Genomic DNA, 14,816 nt, shown 5'->3' on the forward strand with positions numbered 1-14,816 from the left:
ACAGTAGCTGGTAGAAGTCTATTGCCACAAGCTGTTTTCTTCATTCATCATCCTTTGACACTAGTCCGAAAAAAGGACTAGGGCTATCTGATCTCCACCAGCAATTAATGACTTGGCCCTTTGCTACAGTGAAAATATTTTGATACCTGCCATGATTTAGATCCAGTACTACCACAATGGCTGTGCCATGGTAAAAGGGTCTAATGATATATCAGGATTGCTTCTCCCCTCCCTCCCTTTTTGGTCTTTACCCTTGAGTTTTACTATTTGGTCCTTGGATACATGATCCTCCTGTCCCCTGAAGAAGCAGATATTGCAAAACGAGTCAGAACCTCTAGGACACTATTGTAATCATTGTTCCAGTAAAAACACCTTATTACAAAATAATTTCTCTATTTTTATTTTTTTGTGTGAAACCTTTGTACACAATTTTAACAGTTGTTCATCAATTTTTGTATGATAGAATAAAACTGTTATACTGACATTTTTTCAATAGTACTTTTTGAACCCCAAAAATCCCCTTTTACTTGCTGTGTGAATAGACTTTTTTACACTGTTTCTTGTTTGTTTGATCTGCCAATAAATTGAATTGAATCACTTTTCAACTGCAGTAGCAAGCAAGGACAAAGCGGCTGAAAGTTTTCAGAACTTACTAACTTTACCAAATACATGTGGATGCATGTCAACATCTTCTTCTTGGCACTCAGTTTCTACTGTACAGGAGCAGCGACGAGGAATATTGAAATCAGGGAACTGTTATGTCTGTCTGTTGGCAAAAGCTTTTTTTTCAGTCAGTTCTCATCAGCAAAATTCCTTTTCTTCTGCAAACTATATTGTTGTTAATAATATTATTAAACATTACATATATAGTGCCAACATATTACGCAGCGCTGTTCATTAAATAGGGGGTTTCAAATGAAAGACGAATACAGACAGTGACACAAAAGGAGAGGACCCTGCCCCGAAGAGCTTACAATCTAGGAATAAGCATAAAACATTTTTCTATGGTTCACCTTGTTTCCACTGAGTTGTTTCAACATATCCAGAGACAAAAGAAAGACCAGACCAAAACATGTAGCAGTAAGGTTGAATTTATTTAAGCACAATATGGTTTAAACTGCGTATACATAGCTGTACCTACTACAAAGGGAATACATATACAATGGACAGTGTTATGCAATCCCAACATTATAATACAGAGCAAAGAGTGACATACCTTTAATTATTAATTTCCTGCTGTATGTCACAACTGGATCTTTTCTCTCTCTGAGAATATTTCTCCACACACACATTGATGTCAGATATATCACAAAAAAGGTACCAAAGACTTTATTAGGTGTCACCCAATCCAAGCGATTTCTTTTACATTCAGCATATCTATGACTGAAAAGTGATACACCCCCTGATTGTTCTTGAGGAAATAGTGATTGTCTGTATATAAAATTATTGGACAAACAATACAGATTCCTTTTGTGTACGGGAATTGTCTTTATATCATTTCCATAATTAAAAAAGAAGAAAATGTGCATATTTATTGAAATATTTTTTTTTAAGAAATGTAGTGTTGACATAAATACGTAGGCTGCTACTGTTGAATCATTATCTAAATACTGCTTGACTGGCTGTATCTAGAAACAATACCCTGACCCAACCCAGCAATTACTTCAGTTTTCCCAAATCAGCATACTTGATTAGCATTTTAATGAAGAATATTCCTCTAAACTAGTGTTTCCCAATCAGGATTCCTCGAGGTTGTTAGGGGTTCCTTGAGTAACGAGCACTTTGTTCCTCTCTGATATTAATGATATTTTGTACCTATCTGTAGGGGTGACATTCTTTCCATTGGTCAGCAATATAAGAGTTATTCTTCCCAATTACCAGCATGCTAATGTACAGTGAGCTGTGAAAATATAAAATATAGCAGGGGTTCTCCCATGTTAGAAAGGGCGAGGAAAGGCTGCTCTAAAGACAAGTTTCCTGTAAAAATTAAGTTATTCTATTTTGAAACTTCTGACCACAGCCAGCCAGTATAATGGATCTGCACTGGAACTGGAAAAATAAAAATCAGAAGGAAACCATGAAACTCTGCAAGCTAAACTCTGTATATTTAGTCAAGAAAACAAAAAATCCTCCTTAAGTATGATCTTTCGATATACCTGTACTGAGGTGCAAAATTACATTACCAGGGCATTACAAATTGTACATTTTTGCTTGACATAATTTACAATGGATTGTGTTGTCCTTCCCACACGGGGGGATGTACTAACCTTTAGCGTTAATGCAATGTAATACTGGATGCAGAATATTGTCAATCTGCAAAACATGTCAATACATCCACAGGCAAAATGCACAAAACTGGAAAACATCTATCCTTATGGCTTACAGGTTACCAAACTGTGTGCATCTGTGGTTCTCTATTACATACTAAGCAAGGTCCTAATGACCCAACATTTGTTTCAGAGGTTTGGCCATACATTACCAGACATATCGACTGTTTCTGCAAAGGTTATAAATACAGACAGAGCATCTTTTGTTGTACCAGAAATGTTCCATTGATGTCTCGCTTCAGTAACAGAAAAAATAAAACCTACCAAACATCACTTGAATGAGTATACGGCCATCTTTTAATATTTACATCAGATACAATAATTGACAACATAAAAATAGGGTTAGTATACTACTAGCAACTTGGTGCAAATAGCTATATTATAACCTACAGCATTGTTAATACACTAATTTTCGCCAATCTAGCATAAAAAAAAATTCTAATGAAAGCAGAATGAGCCTTGTAAGAAAAGTGCCTGAAAATGCTTTGCCTATAGCAATCAATCTTCCTTTTTTTTCCTAATAAATGAGAACTGGAATCCGATTAGAGGCTAATGACAGAGCAGTTCCTACCCTTTCAGACACTCTTCATACATGACACCCAATATTACTAGCTATTAAGGGGTTATAACACATTTCAGTACAAAGGATAACTATTTCTGAAGCTTTCACAATATACGTATGTAAGGCATTCAATATATAAACTGCATTCACCTAAAGACATGACATAAGGTTTTCAGGCTGCTATCAAAATAATCTGCCAGCGATCAGAAAAATAGAAAGCAGACTTCTGGCTTTTACAAAAATGCACAAGACTTTCTATACATACAGAACAGTTGATAGGTCCCTAGATAAAACACTGCATTTCTCCATAGAAGTTATCCTGCAATTCTGACAAATCGTCAAAGCGGCAGGAAGTTTGGGGCTCGGGATATCACTATTACTGTTCCTTTTAATTAGAAGAGCGTGGTTTAAATAAGCAATGAGGCTACTTTATTAGCACAATAAAACTCTGTCTGTGCCCCTTGCCTCGCTGCATCTTCCACACATCAATTAGACCTAACAAGCCGGCCACCTCATCTTGCTGCATTCCAGACTCTTCTTCTCCGCGCACATCACTTTCTAATACAGAAGATGCCAACAGCACTGCATATGGCAGCGACAGAGAGAAAATGCACCTGCTGTCAGTGAAGCAGTCTCTCTCACCACACAGCGGTGGCTTGTGAACCAGCAGAGGTGATGCTGTACAATTTGCAGGAAATCTACTTCTCACAGACATCAATGCTTATTGAAAACTTGATCACACAATGTTATTTTACAGTTCTGTGATCTGTGCCACATGAAGGAGTGAAAACTACATGCAATCAGTAGCTGTGGGGTCAATTTATCAACAAAGATTGTAGATGCAGGTATTAAACACACGTGCAGACATGTGCAGGGAAACGGATACAAATATAAGAAGGTATGCAGCTTTCTGCTGCCCCCAACACATATGGTAATGCTGAAGGAGCCGCTGCTAGGTAGGAATGCATTGTGTGCAATAGCTTATTATCTGAGAACACCCCACAGGAGCGGCACAACTTTAACACTGAACTAAAAAATATGAATAATTGTGTCCTCTGAATGGTGAACACAAGCACAATATGGATGTATGGGGTTTATTTAATGATGGCTCTTCACCTAGCAAATATTGAATTTGGAAAGTGTATGTTCATAATAAAATGAATCTTCATAAATAAGGTAAATCTGTCCACACACTGGGTCTGATTTAATAAAACCCCCCAAACTGGAGAAGATAGGTGATCCAGCAATGGAATGGATTTGGTCAAGGATTGAAAACATTTGCCAAATAATAAGAAATTAGTTTTAAGAAATCCATTCTAGGTTTGTGGGTTCATCCAGGTTCACCCATAATAGTCTTGGAAGGCTTATATAAATCAGACCCAATGAATACCCAATCATTTGCTAGGGTTATGTAAACAACACATGTGTGGATATTCAAAGTGAACACAGCTTCACCATATTTAGGAACATTCATTCTGCAAAGTGAACTTCACCAGTGTTACATTTTTCACTACATGCATGCTGTACAATGCAAATTTCCCTTTATCGCACATAGTCATAAAGTTATGTGTGATAAATATAACTTTTTAATTCTCCCCATAGCCTTCTTTCTTTTATAGCAGTCACCAAGGCTCATTTCCACTGGTTTTCAGCTATGATATAACGGAGCCTTCACCATTTGCCATACACCTTAAACGGAAATAAATCGATTTTCCTGCCAACTGCCAATTGCACAATGATCTTCCAAATAAAGAACAAAATCTCTTTTGGCTAACTTCATTCCTTTATATACACCCTTGTTGGTGGGGAACTTACAGAAGGCTTATCATTAACCATTGAAATTTCAGAATATGAAAAAAATAAAATAAACCCCAAACAAAACACTGTTCACAACAGCAAAGTTGCCAAAAAAAATGGAGACTAAACTAAAAACACAATGATATTGAAGTATAGGTTTGATCTAAAAGGCGCAATCTAGCACTAATACATATTTAAGGGTTAAACATAAAAAATAAATGTAAAGTCTGTAAACATAGCTGTCCTTCTAAATACAAAGCAAGCACACCGTCTAGCAGAGTGCACTGCAGATTTGTACTGAAGAGGCTGGAGGTCTGCAATAGTCTGCTATACCCAACAATAATGTGAAACTGCTCCTAAGTCAGTGGCCGGCACAGACTAATAACAAAGCAGTGACAGAAAATAACTGGGTGGGATATACACAGACAACTGCCCGTCTCTGCATAAACAATAAGCTTTATAATGCAAAAAAGGACAAGAACTGTATTCCTAGTATAAATAGTTACACAAAGCACTTACAAACTGGATGCACAGTTGGTCACTGAAGCAAAAAGGAATGGTTTTAGGTCTCTACTCACAAGTCCTTAAATGGCAAACTCCTTGGTCCTTGGATATGTCAAGCTGTGATGATATGATACAACATTTTATCATAAGACGATACTGTAACCTAGTGGAAGGATTTTCTTCTATATAAAATGTACCAGTTACAAGTTATTTTGTATGATGAACCAAAAAAAAAAACAATTATTCACTGTAAGACTAAGTCTGGAACATGACGGATATCACACCATGAGGAAACCGCTACATTGAAAAGACAAAGGAAACATGTGAAGTTGTTCATTGAGATAATACTACTAAGTTTTTACCTAGATGTAATATTGGTTACAAACTATTCTACATTATATTTTCTTCAACAATTCCTAAGATAAACAGCGAATGACCAGGAAAAATGAAGGAGACTTTTTTTTTCTACATTCATAACACCGATTCTTGATATTCACCAGTAGGGAATAACAAAATTGTGAGATAAAGTAGCCGATACCATCTACATAATGAAAATCTGTCCATAAAACCACAGGTGTGATTCTTGGGATTTGTTTTATACAACATGTGAAGGTCAGGCAGCAATACTTAATTGTATGAATGTTCCATCTGTCCTTCAATGTGTTCCAGCATCACTTGGCAATCCTGCACTGACATTTCTGAAAGGCTGTCTTCAGCGGAAAGTGCAGTGGCTGCTATGCAGTCATTTAGGAAATGTTCTTTGTTCTATGTTCAAAAGGATTCAAAATTTTTGTTAACGGTTTACTATATTCTACAGTATATAGAAGTGTTTTACATATTCCATGAATACAGTCCGTTCCATTTCACTGCATCGTTCATACAATTGTTGACTTTTGAACAAGGCATAGTGTGGTACAAACAATGAAGAAAGTGGAGTTATTGATGTAGTGTATCAGTAACCATGTAGTCTAATCATGAAAGGTCGGTCCTTTTATCATTCAAACAAACAGTGACAAAACTCCCAGGTCCTGGAGCTGTGTCCTTACCAAGCTGTCCCAACCTTTATTGGCCTGAGGGTTCCTGGGAGATGGGTGCATTATACCCGTCACTGTAACATCTGATCCTTCCCCAGCCAGAGCTTTTCTAGCCCTCTGCTCAGAAAACTTGCCCACTCCAACCACCAACTTAACCCCGAGTGCCTTGACAGCTTGGCATAAGGCTTCATCACAGATATCCAGGAGTACATCTCTCTGAGCTTTAGGAAGATCCATTGGGGTTAGGTTTTTACCTGCTTGGTTCATGAAGATGAGGGGGCAGTGGTTGTGAACATAGCAGTGCTGGAAAAAATGTTCAGGCTGCCCACAAAGGGATTTAATGAGACCCCAAAATCGAGCACCGCTGACTTCGCTATGGGGACATTCAAACCCACGAATGGGCCTTTTTGGGTGCTCAATTTCCGGCTTATAAACATGGCCCTCTATTTGAAGCCAGTCACGCACATGTTTAACTTCCCCAAAAGGAACCTAAGAAAGAAAAAGAAGAAAGTTAATGGCTGTCTGTAAGACTTACCATTAGTCAAATTGTGTAAAGTGTAAATTAGATTTTATGTTCCCCAAACTGGCCACAGTCTGGTTGTTATGCTGACTAGCTTTACGAAAAGATGAGTTACTACTCCTATACAAGTGAAAAGATCAGATTTTTTTCCATCTATTGCCACATACTTGTTCCATATCTGTTAATCAAAGTAATAAAGTCAGAGAAAGCCCAGCAACAATACTTTTGTCAATACTTTTGGTTTAGCAAAACACACACATATTGATGCTGCTAGTAAAATGTTTAGCTTGAAAGCTTCGAGATTGCAACTGGCCATACAAATAGATTTCTCCAATATGTTTCCAATAACATTGACACCTACAGTGAGGGAAAGAAGTATTTGATCCTCTGTTGATTTTATAGGTTTGCCCTCTGACAAAGAAATGACCAGTCTATAATTGTAATGGTAGGGTTATTGTAGCTGTGAGAGACAGAATAACAACAAAAGAACCCTCAAAAACCCAGTGTTCAAAAGTCAGCTTAATGTGCATTGTAATGAGTGAAATAAGTATTTGATCCCCTATCAGCCAGCAGGATGTCCTAGGTGTCTTCACTGTATGCAGGTAACGAGCTGAGATTAGGAGCACCCTGTGTAAGGGAGTGTACATAATCCAAGCTTGTTACAGTACCTGTATAAAGGACATCTGTCCACAGAAGCAATCAATCACATTCCAAACTTGCCACCATGGCCAAGACCAAGGAGCTGTCAGGGACAAGATTGTAGACCTACACAAGGCTGGACTGGGCTACCTCTCTCGCCAACCAGCTTGGTGAGAAGGTGACAACAGTTGGCGTGCTAATTGGCAAATGGAAGAAACACAAAATAATTGTCAATCCCCCTCGGTCTGAGGCTCCATGCAAGATTTCCCCTTGTGGAGTCGCAATGAAGGTGTCCTGTCCCCTTTGTCAGAGGGCAAACGTACATAAAACAGCAGGGGATCAAATACTTTTTTCCCTCACTGTACATTCTTGTATTTGTAATGGTTTTGTAAATACCATTCTGCATCCCCCACATACCCCTATGTTCCTATGGTCATTTCAGGTCTACTACCAGCAAGTAGATCTAGAGGAGTAAGCAACAGAAAGATCTGCCAAGCTGGGACTTGTCTGATTGCATTCTATACAATTTGGACCAACTTTTTGTGATGACTTATTTCTTGCAGATGTTAAATATCTATAGCTGGTCACCAGATATACAGTTAGGTCCATAAATATTTGGACAGAGACAACTTTTTTCTAATTTTCTGTTTTAATTCAGTGGGTTGAACAAAAAGATTGCATAAAAATGTGAAGAACTAAAGCTTTTTTAACACAATCCATTCATTTCAATGGATGGCTCAAAAATAATTTGACAAATTAAAAATCTGAAAATAAAATGTTCATTTCTAATACTTGGTTGAAAACCCTTTGCTGGCAATGACAGCCTGTAGTCTTGAACTCATGGGCATCACCAGATGCTGGGTTTGTTGGTGGGCCTTTCTGTCCGAAGTTTAGTCTTCAACAAGTGAAATGTTCCACTTCTTTGCTTTATTAAACTCCTGGGTTGCTTTGGCTCTATGTTTTGGGTCATTATCCATCTGTATTATGAAACGCCTCCCAATCAATGTGACTGCATTTAGCTGGATTTGAGCAGACAGTATGTCTCTGAACACCTCACAATCCATCTGCTTCTGTCCTGTGTCACATCATGGATAAACACTAATGTCCCAGTGCCACTGGCAGCCATGCACGCCCAAGCCATCACACTGCCTCCGCCATGTTTTACAGATGATGTGCTATGCTTTGGATCATGAGCTGTTCCATCCCTTCTCCATACTTTTTTCTTGCCATCATTCTGGTAAAGGTTGATCTTGGTTTCATCTGTCCAAAAAATGTTTTTCCAGAACTGTGCTGGCTTTTTTAGATGTTTTTGAGCAAAGTCCAATCTAGCCTTTCTATTCTTGAGGCTTATGAGTGGCTTGCACCTTGCAGTGCACCCTCTGTATTTACTTTCATGCAGTCTTCTCTTTATGGTAGACTTGGATATCTATACGCCTACTTCCTGGAGAGTGTTGTTCACTTGGTTGGCTGCTGTGAAGGGGTTTCTCTTCACCGTGGGAATGATTCTGCGATCATCCACCACTGTTGTCTTCCGTGGACGTCCAGGTCTTTTGGCGTTGCTGAGTTCACCAGTGCTTTATTTCTTTCTCATGACGTACCAAACTGTGGATTTTGCCACTCCTAATATTGTAGCAATTTCTCGGATGAGTTTTTTCTGTTTTAAAGATGGCTTGCAGCTTAAGGATGGCTTGTTTCACCTGCATGGAGAGCTCCTTTGACCACATGTTGTCTGTTCAGAGCAACATCTTCCACATACAAGCACCCCCCCTAAAACCAACTCTAGGCATTTTATCTGCTTAATTGATAATGACATAACGAAGCCTATGAAATTGCCTTTGAGTCAATTGTCCGATTACTTTTGAGCCCCTGAAATGAAGTGATTGTGTAAAAAAAGGCTTTAGATCCTCACATTTTTATGCAATCTTTTTGTTCAACCCACTGGATTAAAGCTGAAAGTCTGCAGATCAACTGCATCTGAGTTGTTTCGTTTACAGAACTATATATCTATTGCTACTAATTTTAGAACTGGGTGGAAAGAAATAAAAATCCTTTACCAGTTAAAACTTTAAATTAAACAGTATTTTGAGTCTAAGGTTATGTACACACGTCAGATGATTCTCAATAATCACCTCAGGGCTGATATTAGACGTGAATCTGGCGTGTGTACAGGGCTAGTCGTTCATGGAACCATCCTGGCAGATCCACAAACAATTGTAATGGAAGGGAAGGGGAGAGAGCACAGCAGAGTGCTGCTCCGTTGTTCTCCCCCTCTCCTCTCCATTAAGCAGAATGGTGCTCTATGTACAGAGCTCGTTCAGTCTTTTGACGTTGGAAAGGATCAGAATTAGGTTGTCACTGTAAAGAGAAATATCAAATTTAGGTTAGTAAAGAAAAAGTTAAACAATAAAGCCGAATCACAAAAAACAGTGGAAGGTAATACAGAGATCGCTACATGCGATGACGCTTTTTTCCGTGACACCAATCTGGCTAGCAGCTTGAAGCAACATGTAGCCACATAACTCTTTCCCTATGCTGAGGTATGACGCAGTTTGGCATGATCTCAAAATGATCACACAGCTTAATAAAGGAATGGGGCAGAGAGGTGTAACCAATTATCACAGCCAGCAAGACTGTCTGACCTTTTCATATAGTGTCACTCCACCCACTCCCAGTCAGTCTCTCCATCAGCCATTAACAGATTTTTTTTCCTCTTGAGTGGCAGTCTCCATGTCAGGCCTGGTATTTAATTGAGCTGCAGACACAAGTGAGTAGGTTGGTGTTGGCAGACCTGGTATATGGCAGGTATAATCTTAATGAAGTAAACCATGATAGATTTATTGCAGGAAAAAAAGGACGGATGAACAAATGCTTTACAAGTGTCTTTATCAGAGATGAGTTAATGGTACGAAATGTTGAGGACATCTTTAATTGAGCAATTTTATGCAGGTTAATATGGCACTGATGCAATTAAACTTGAAAAAAAAAATCAATCCCTACCCTTGGAAGAAAAATAACCTCATTTCATAAGATCTTACCCCTGTCTGAGCCATGCCGTATGGTCCCGGGTTCATTCCTAAAAAGAGCACTTCCTTTTTTGATTGGCAGTAGGTCCTCACAAACCTCTCATGTGGGTCCCAGGCATAGAGCAAAGGATTGTACACATACTTTACTGGGTCCTGAAATACGAGATTCCCCAGCTTTAGATTCAGCTCCAATTCCACTTGTAGGAAGTCATCTGCGGGATTTTCCTCATCAGAGTTGCTGGCATAGGCGCCAGACTGAGCCTGGGAAAGAATCATTCCTCTGCCTTTTCACTACCTGCAATGATGGAAGACACAGTTCTCTTCAATGAATGAATTCCTGACATCTTTTGAAAAAAATTAAATACAAGCACAAAAGTAATAAAGGCTTTATGAAAAAATTAAGGAAACCATCCACAACGGAGGCAAAGAGGGGCGAGCAACAGAAAGCTAGGAAATGCACAAACACCAGTGACAGAATCCATGTAGGAGCAGTGATCACATTGCTTTGTTTACCTTTAGCATGTCTGCAATATACAACATTACAATTTAAAGGGAACCTTTTACTCCCAGATTTCCCCGGCTTATGTTAATATGGCTTTATTGTAAAAAAAATGTGTTATTTTTCAATATATTCCATGTATCTGATGTGGTAGCCAGTGCCTTCTAGGAAGACTACATTACCAGTGCCTTCCAGGGAGAGCACTCATACCCAATAAGGGGATCTAGCAAAACATTATTAATAATAAACAGGATTTATATAGTGCCAACATATTACCCAGCTCTGTACATTAAATAGGGATTGCAAATGACAGACAGTGACACAGGAGATGGGGAGGATCCTGCTGCGAAGAGCTTAAAATCTATGAGGTGCATACAATTAGGGGGGATATGGAATGGAGGGTGAGTAGTGAGGGTTTAGGAGACAGAAGAAAACGGGTAGGCGAGTTTGAAAAAATGGGTTGTGAGTGCTCTTTTAAATGAGCAGAAAGTAGGAGCAAGCCAAATAGGCGAGGAAGACCATTCCAGAGAGTCAGGGCAGCTCTAGAGAAGTCTTGGAGCCGTGCGTGTGATGAGGTTATGAGAGAGGAAGTCATTAGTAGGTCATTAGAGTGTTGGCAAAAGTATGCAAGATATGGAGAAAAAGTTAATTCTTTGCAGCAGCACCTGGGGTGAGATGTGTGAATATGAGGGGTGGACTTTGGATTGGGACAATAAAACAAGCATTTAGACCAAATAATCATTCTGATCTGCAGAATGTTTATTGGGGCTGCTGGCTAATTGTAAGTGTGTAAGTGAGGAGTCAGGGTCGGCTTTAAAAAAACTGTTCATTGTCCTCCATACCAGTGGACATTTAACATTCATTTTATATTGCACATGTTTAATTACTGGAGAAATGTTAAAAAGCAGCTAGAAGCATGCTTTCCCTGTAAGGGTTTAACCAAGATCCTACCAATCCAACACCACATTTTCATTCCTGTTGGTTTAGAACAAATATTTGTAGTGAAATATTCGTTTTAAACCAACAGGAATGAAAATGGCTCATTAGTGCCCATCGTCCTATAAGGAGAAGTTCCAGATCCCTCCATTTTAATGACCATGAAAACAAAATATACTGGGATTTTATTAAGGAATTTTCTCCATTTTCACAATTACCTATAAAGACATAAATATATAAAAACCGGGAGCTTTATTTTTATTTAACGATTTAGATGTAACACAAAATACAACAATAAAAGGCAAAGATAGTGTTATAAAATTATCTGCCACCACCTAATTTCCTATATAAAGATAGCCGTCTGAAGTTCAATTTAACAATATAAATGTCAATTTATTTCATAATAGCAAAGAAGTGATAAGTTTGAAAAACTGTATGGGGTCTATTTTTTTTAAAGAACCTTAACCCAACATTCACCAAAACATTCCCTGGTGGAGAATCTTCCACGTCCATATGTGCTCAATGGCAGTAATTGAATAAGGGAATATTTTTGTAAATTTCAGATTCACTGCTTTATAAATTGAACCCTATGTGTTTTATAAAGATAATGATTAGGAGTGCAGAGACATAGAGTGTAATTTTATAAAGTTCTCAAAGACTGGTAAAGATTTTGTATGCGGCTTCTCCCACCTCTTAGATTGTAAGCTCTTCGGGGCAGGGTTCTCTCCTCCTCTTGTGTCCATATACGTGGGATTGACTTAATTTACACTTTAAGGAAACCTGCAATTTCTAGTGTGCGATCATCAATGAAATGCTGATTCCTAAAGACCTGCAAATATATCTGTTTTTTAAAGCAATGAATCTGACATGTACATAAACATTCCCTGGTAGAGAATATTCCTGACTAATATGCTTCAATTGCAGTAACTGGTTCTTCACAGGGGAATGTTTCAGTGAACGTCAGATTTACTACTTTAGAAAAAGACCAATTTCAATGAAATCCCAATTAAACAACTTCTACTTTAATATTTATTCTGCTATTGTTGACACATTGCTGCCTCAGGGGAGAGGCTACAAGTAGATGATAACTGCCGCAGCCCAATTGAGAATGAATGGGGGGGGGGGGGGGGCAGGGAGAGGTTTAGCACCGCTCAGTGCTGCTTACTGTCAAATCTGCTGCTTTTAATGCTGAAGTAAAAGTGGCCGAGCTTGGGATCCCCTTATCAATGCCCTTAATGATTGAGAATGCAGTCACTGACCCCAAAAAAATTCTGTCAGTTCATGATTTTATCAAGTGTTGGCTTCAAGTTTATTAAAGTAGGCCAGCATTTGCATTCTTGGTCTTCTCTCTTAACATGTGAACATAAAGCTGACATTTCAATACACAGAGCCTGATTTATTAAAGCCTCTTCAAGGCTGGAGAGAATACACTTTCATCATTGAACCTGGGTGATCCAGCAAACCTGGAAGGGATCTGGCCCAGGATTCAAAACATTTGCTAGCAAATGACTTTGAAGCAATCCATTCTAGGTTTGATGGACCACCCAGCTTCACTGATGAAAAATCTTCCATTAGGTGCGCGTCGTCCCGGCATCCATCTCCCAGCCGGCACCCCACCATCTTCATCTCTTCTTCCGGTTTGGCGGGAGATCGGGTAACGTAGGTTGGAAAAAAAATTCTGATCTCACTGCACATGCGTTTTACCTTTTCACAAAAAAGCTCCTTCTGCGCATGACTGGGATGCTCGGGCATGCGCAAAAGGAGCACTTAAGAGGTGACGTAGGTCTCCCGGGAGGCTCTGCGCTACAATTCATGTCTGATCGCCTAGGCGATCGGGAATTGGGGGGGTGCTGCACCCTTTAAAAATCAAAAACAAATCAGAATTTTTATCTTACATAAAAGAGTTGTCTACCTTTAGGCATACGCTTTAATAAATCACACAGGCACGGCTCACGGTTGCCATCACTAAGAATGAATGCCATTACCTCTGTGTGGACAGGAAGAAACTGCAAAAAGGATTCAGGAGATCAGCAGCACAGAGATAAAGAAATAATGATAAAGTGATAATGTAATTTTAATAATTGGTAAATTAGAATGACATTTAGTGACATAATGTGAAATGCTGTGTGTTGCAGGGATGTGATTGATTCCTCCACAGATGATATTGATGGTGGCAATGCATGCAATGTATGATTAGAATCCTATGGGACATCTCTGACATTGCTCATTCCATGCAGCAGCTGGATTTCTGTTTCCTATACAATTCCCTGCACATTTCCTCCCTATCCCAGCCATCAGCCTGCATTATGTGAAGGCAGCGCCTGTCAGACCGCCCTGGCCCCGGCATAGCGGAGATTTCTTAGTAAATGTGAACAATGCTGCTTTCCAGCCAGAGCTCCCACAATGCACTGCGGATAAACAATCCTGATAGAAAGGCACCTACAATACAATGGCAGTGCGGTCACCAGGGAGGTCTATAGAATACACAGGCGGTGATTGTATAAGGCTGACAGCTTCCTCCCCATCAGCCTCTCACAGTCAGCGCCGCTTCCTTGTCATTTATCTCTATGGCATTTACCTTGCACTTCGATAGCAGCCAGTTCCCAGTCAGCGAAAAGGGGCCTTGGTGATACCATAAAAAGGTTGTCCACCCTTTTATGTATCAAGTCTCCATTCTGCACAGGAGCGAGCAGGGAAGCCCTGTTCATATCTAGGAGACATCTGTATGTTGGATGTCCTTAATTCGGGGACTACCTGTAGAGTCTGAAGTATTCTCCATCACTGCTCTTTATCCTAAACCAGAATATTGCAATTGTTTTACATCACAATAAAAATATTTGTTAAAACTAAGTTTCCACCTTTTGCTTCTACATCATTGCTCTGAATTTAATTAAAGCAGAACTAAACCCAGCCGACTCACCTGTCTGTGTTTCAGCACTGGCTGCCACCATCTTCCTTCATTTCTTCTAGTTCCG

General features: G+C 39.2%; 1 protein-coding gene across 1 annotated transcript; it reads right to left on the reverse strand.

The window, feature by feature from the left end:
- Positions 1-1,075: 1,075 nt before the first annotated feature.
- On the reverse strand, positions 1,076-14,472 carry SMUG1 (single-strand-selective monofunctional uracil-DNA glycosylase 1). The gene is made up of 3 exons (XM_072406239.1): positions 14,420-14,472; positions 10,419-10,701; positions 1,076-6,713 (listed from the first exon to the last, which is right to left on the reverse strand). The coding sequence occupies exons 2-3, from the start codon at positions 10,680-10,682 to the stop codon at positions 6,189-6,191; spliced, it is 789 nt and encodes a 262-aa protein (XP_072262340.1). The 5' UTR covers positions 10,683-10,701; positions 14,420-14,472; the 3' UTR covers positions 1,076-6,188.
- Between the last annotated feature and the right edge of the window lie 344 nt (positions 14,473-14,816).

Source organism: Pyxicephalus adspersus, chromosome 1 (genome assembly GCF_032062135.1).
Source record: "Pyxicephalus adspersus chromosome 1, UCB_Pads_2.0, whole genome shotgun sequence".
NCBI lineage: Eukaryota > Metazoa > Chordata > Amphibia > Anura > Pyxicephalidae > Pyxicephalus > Pyxicephalus adspersus.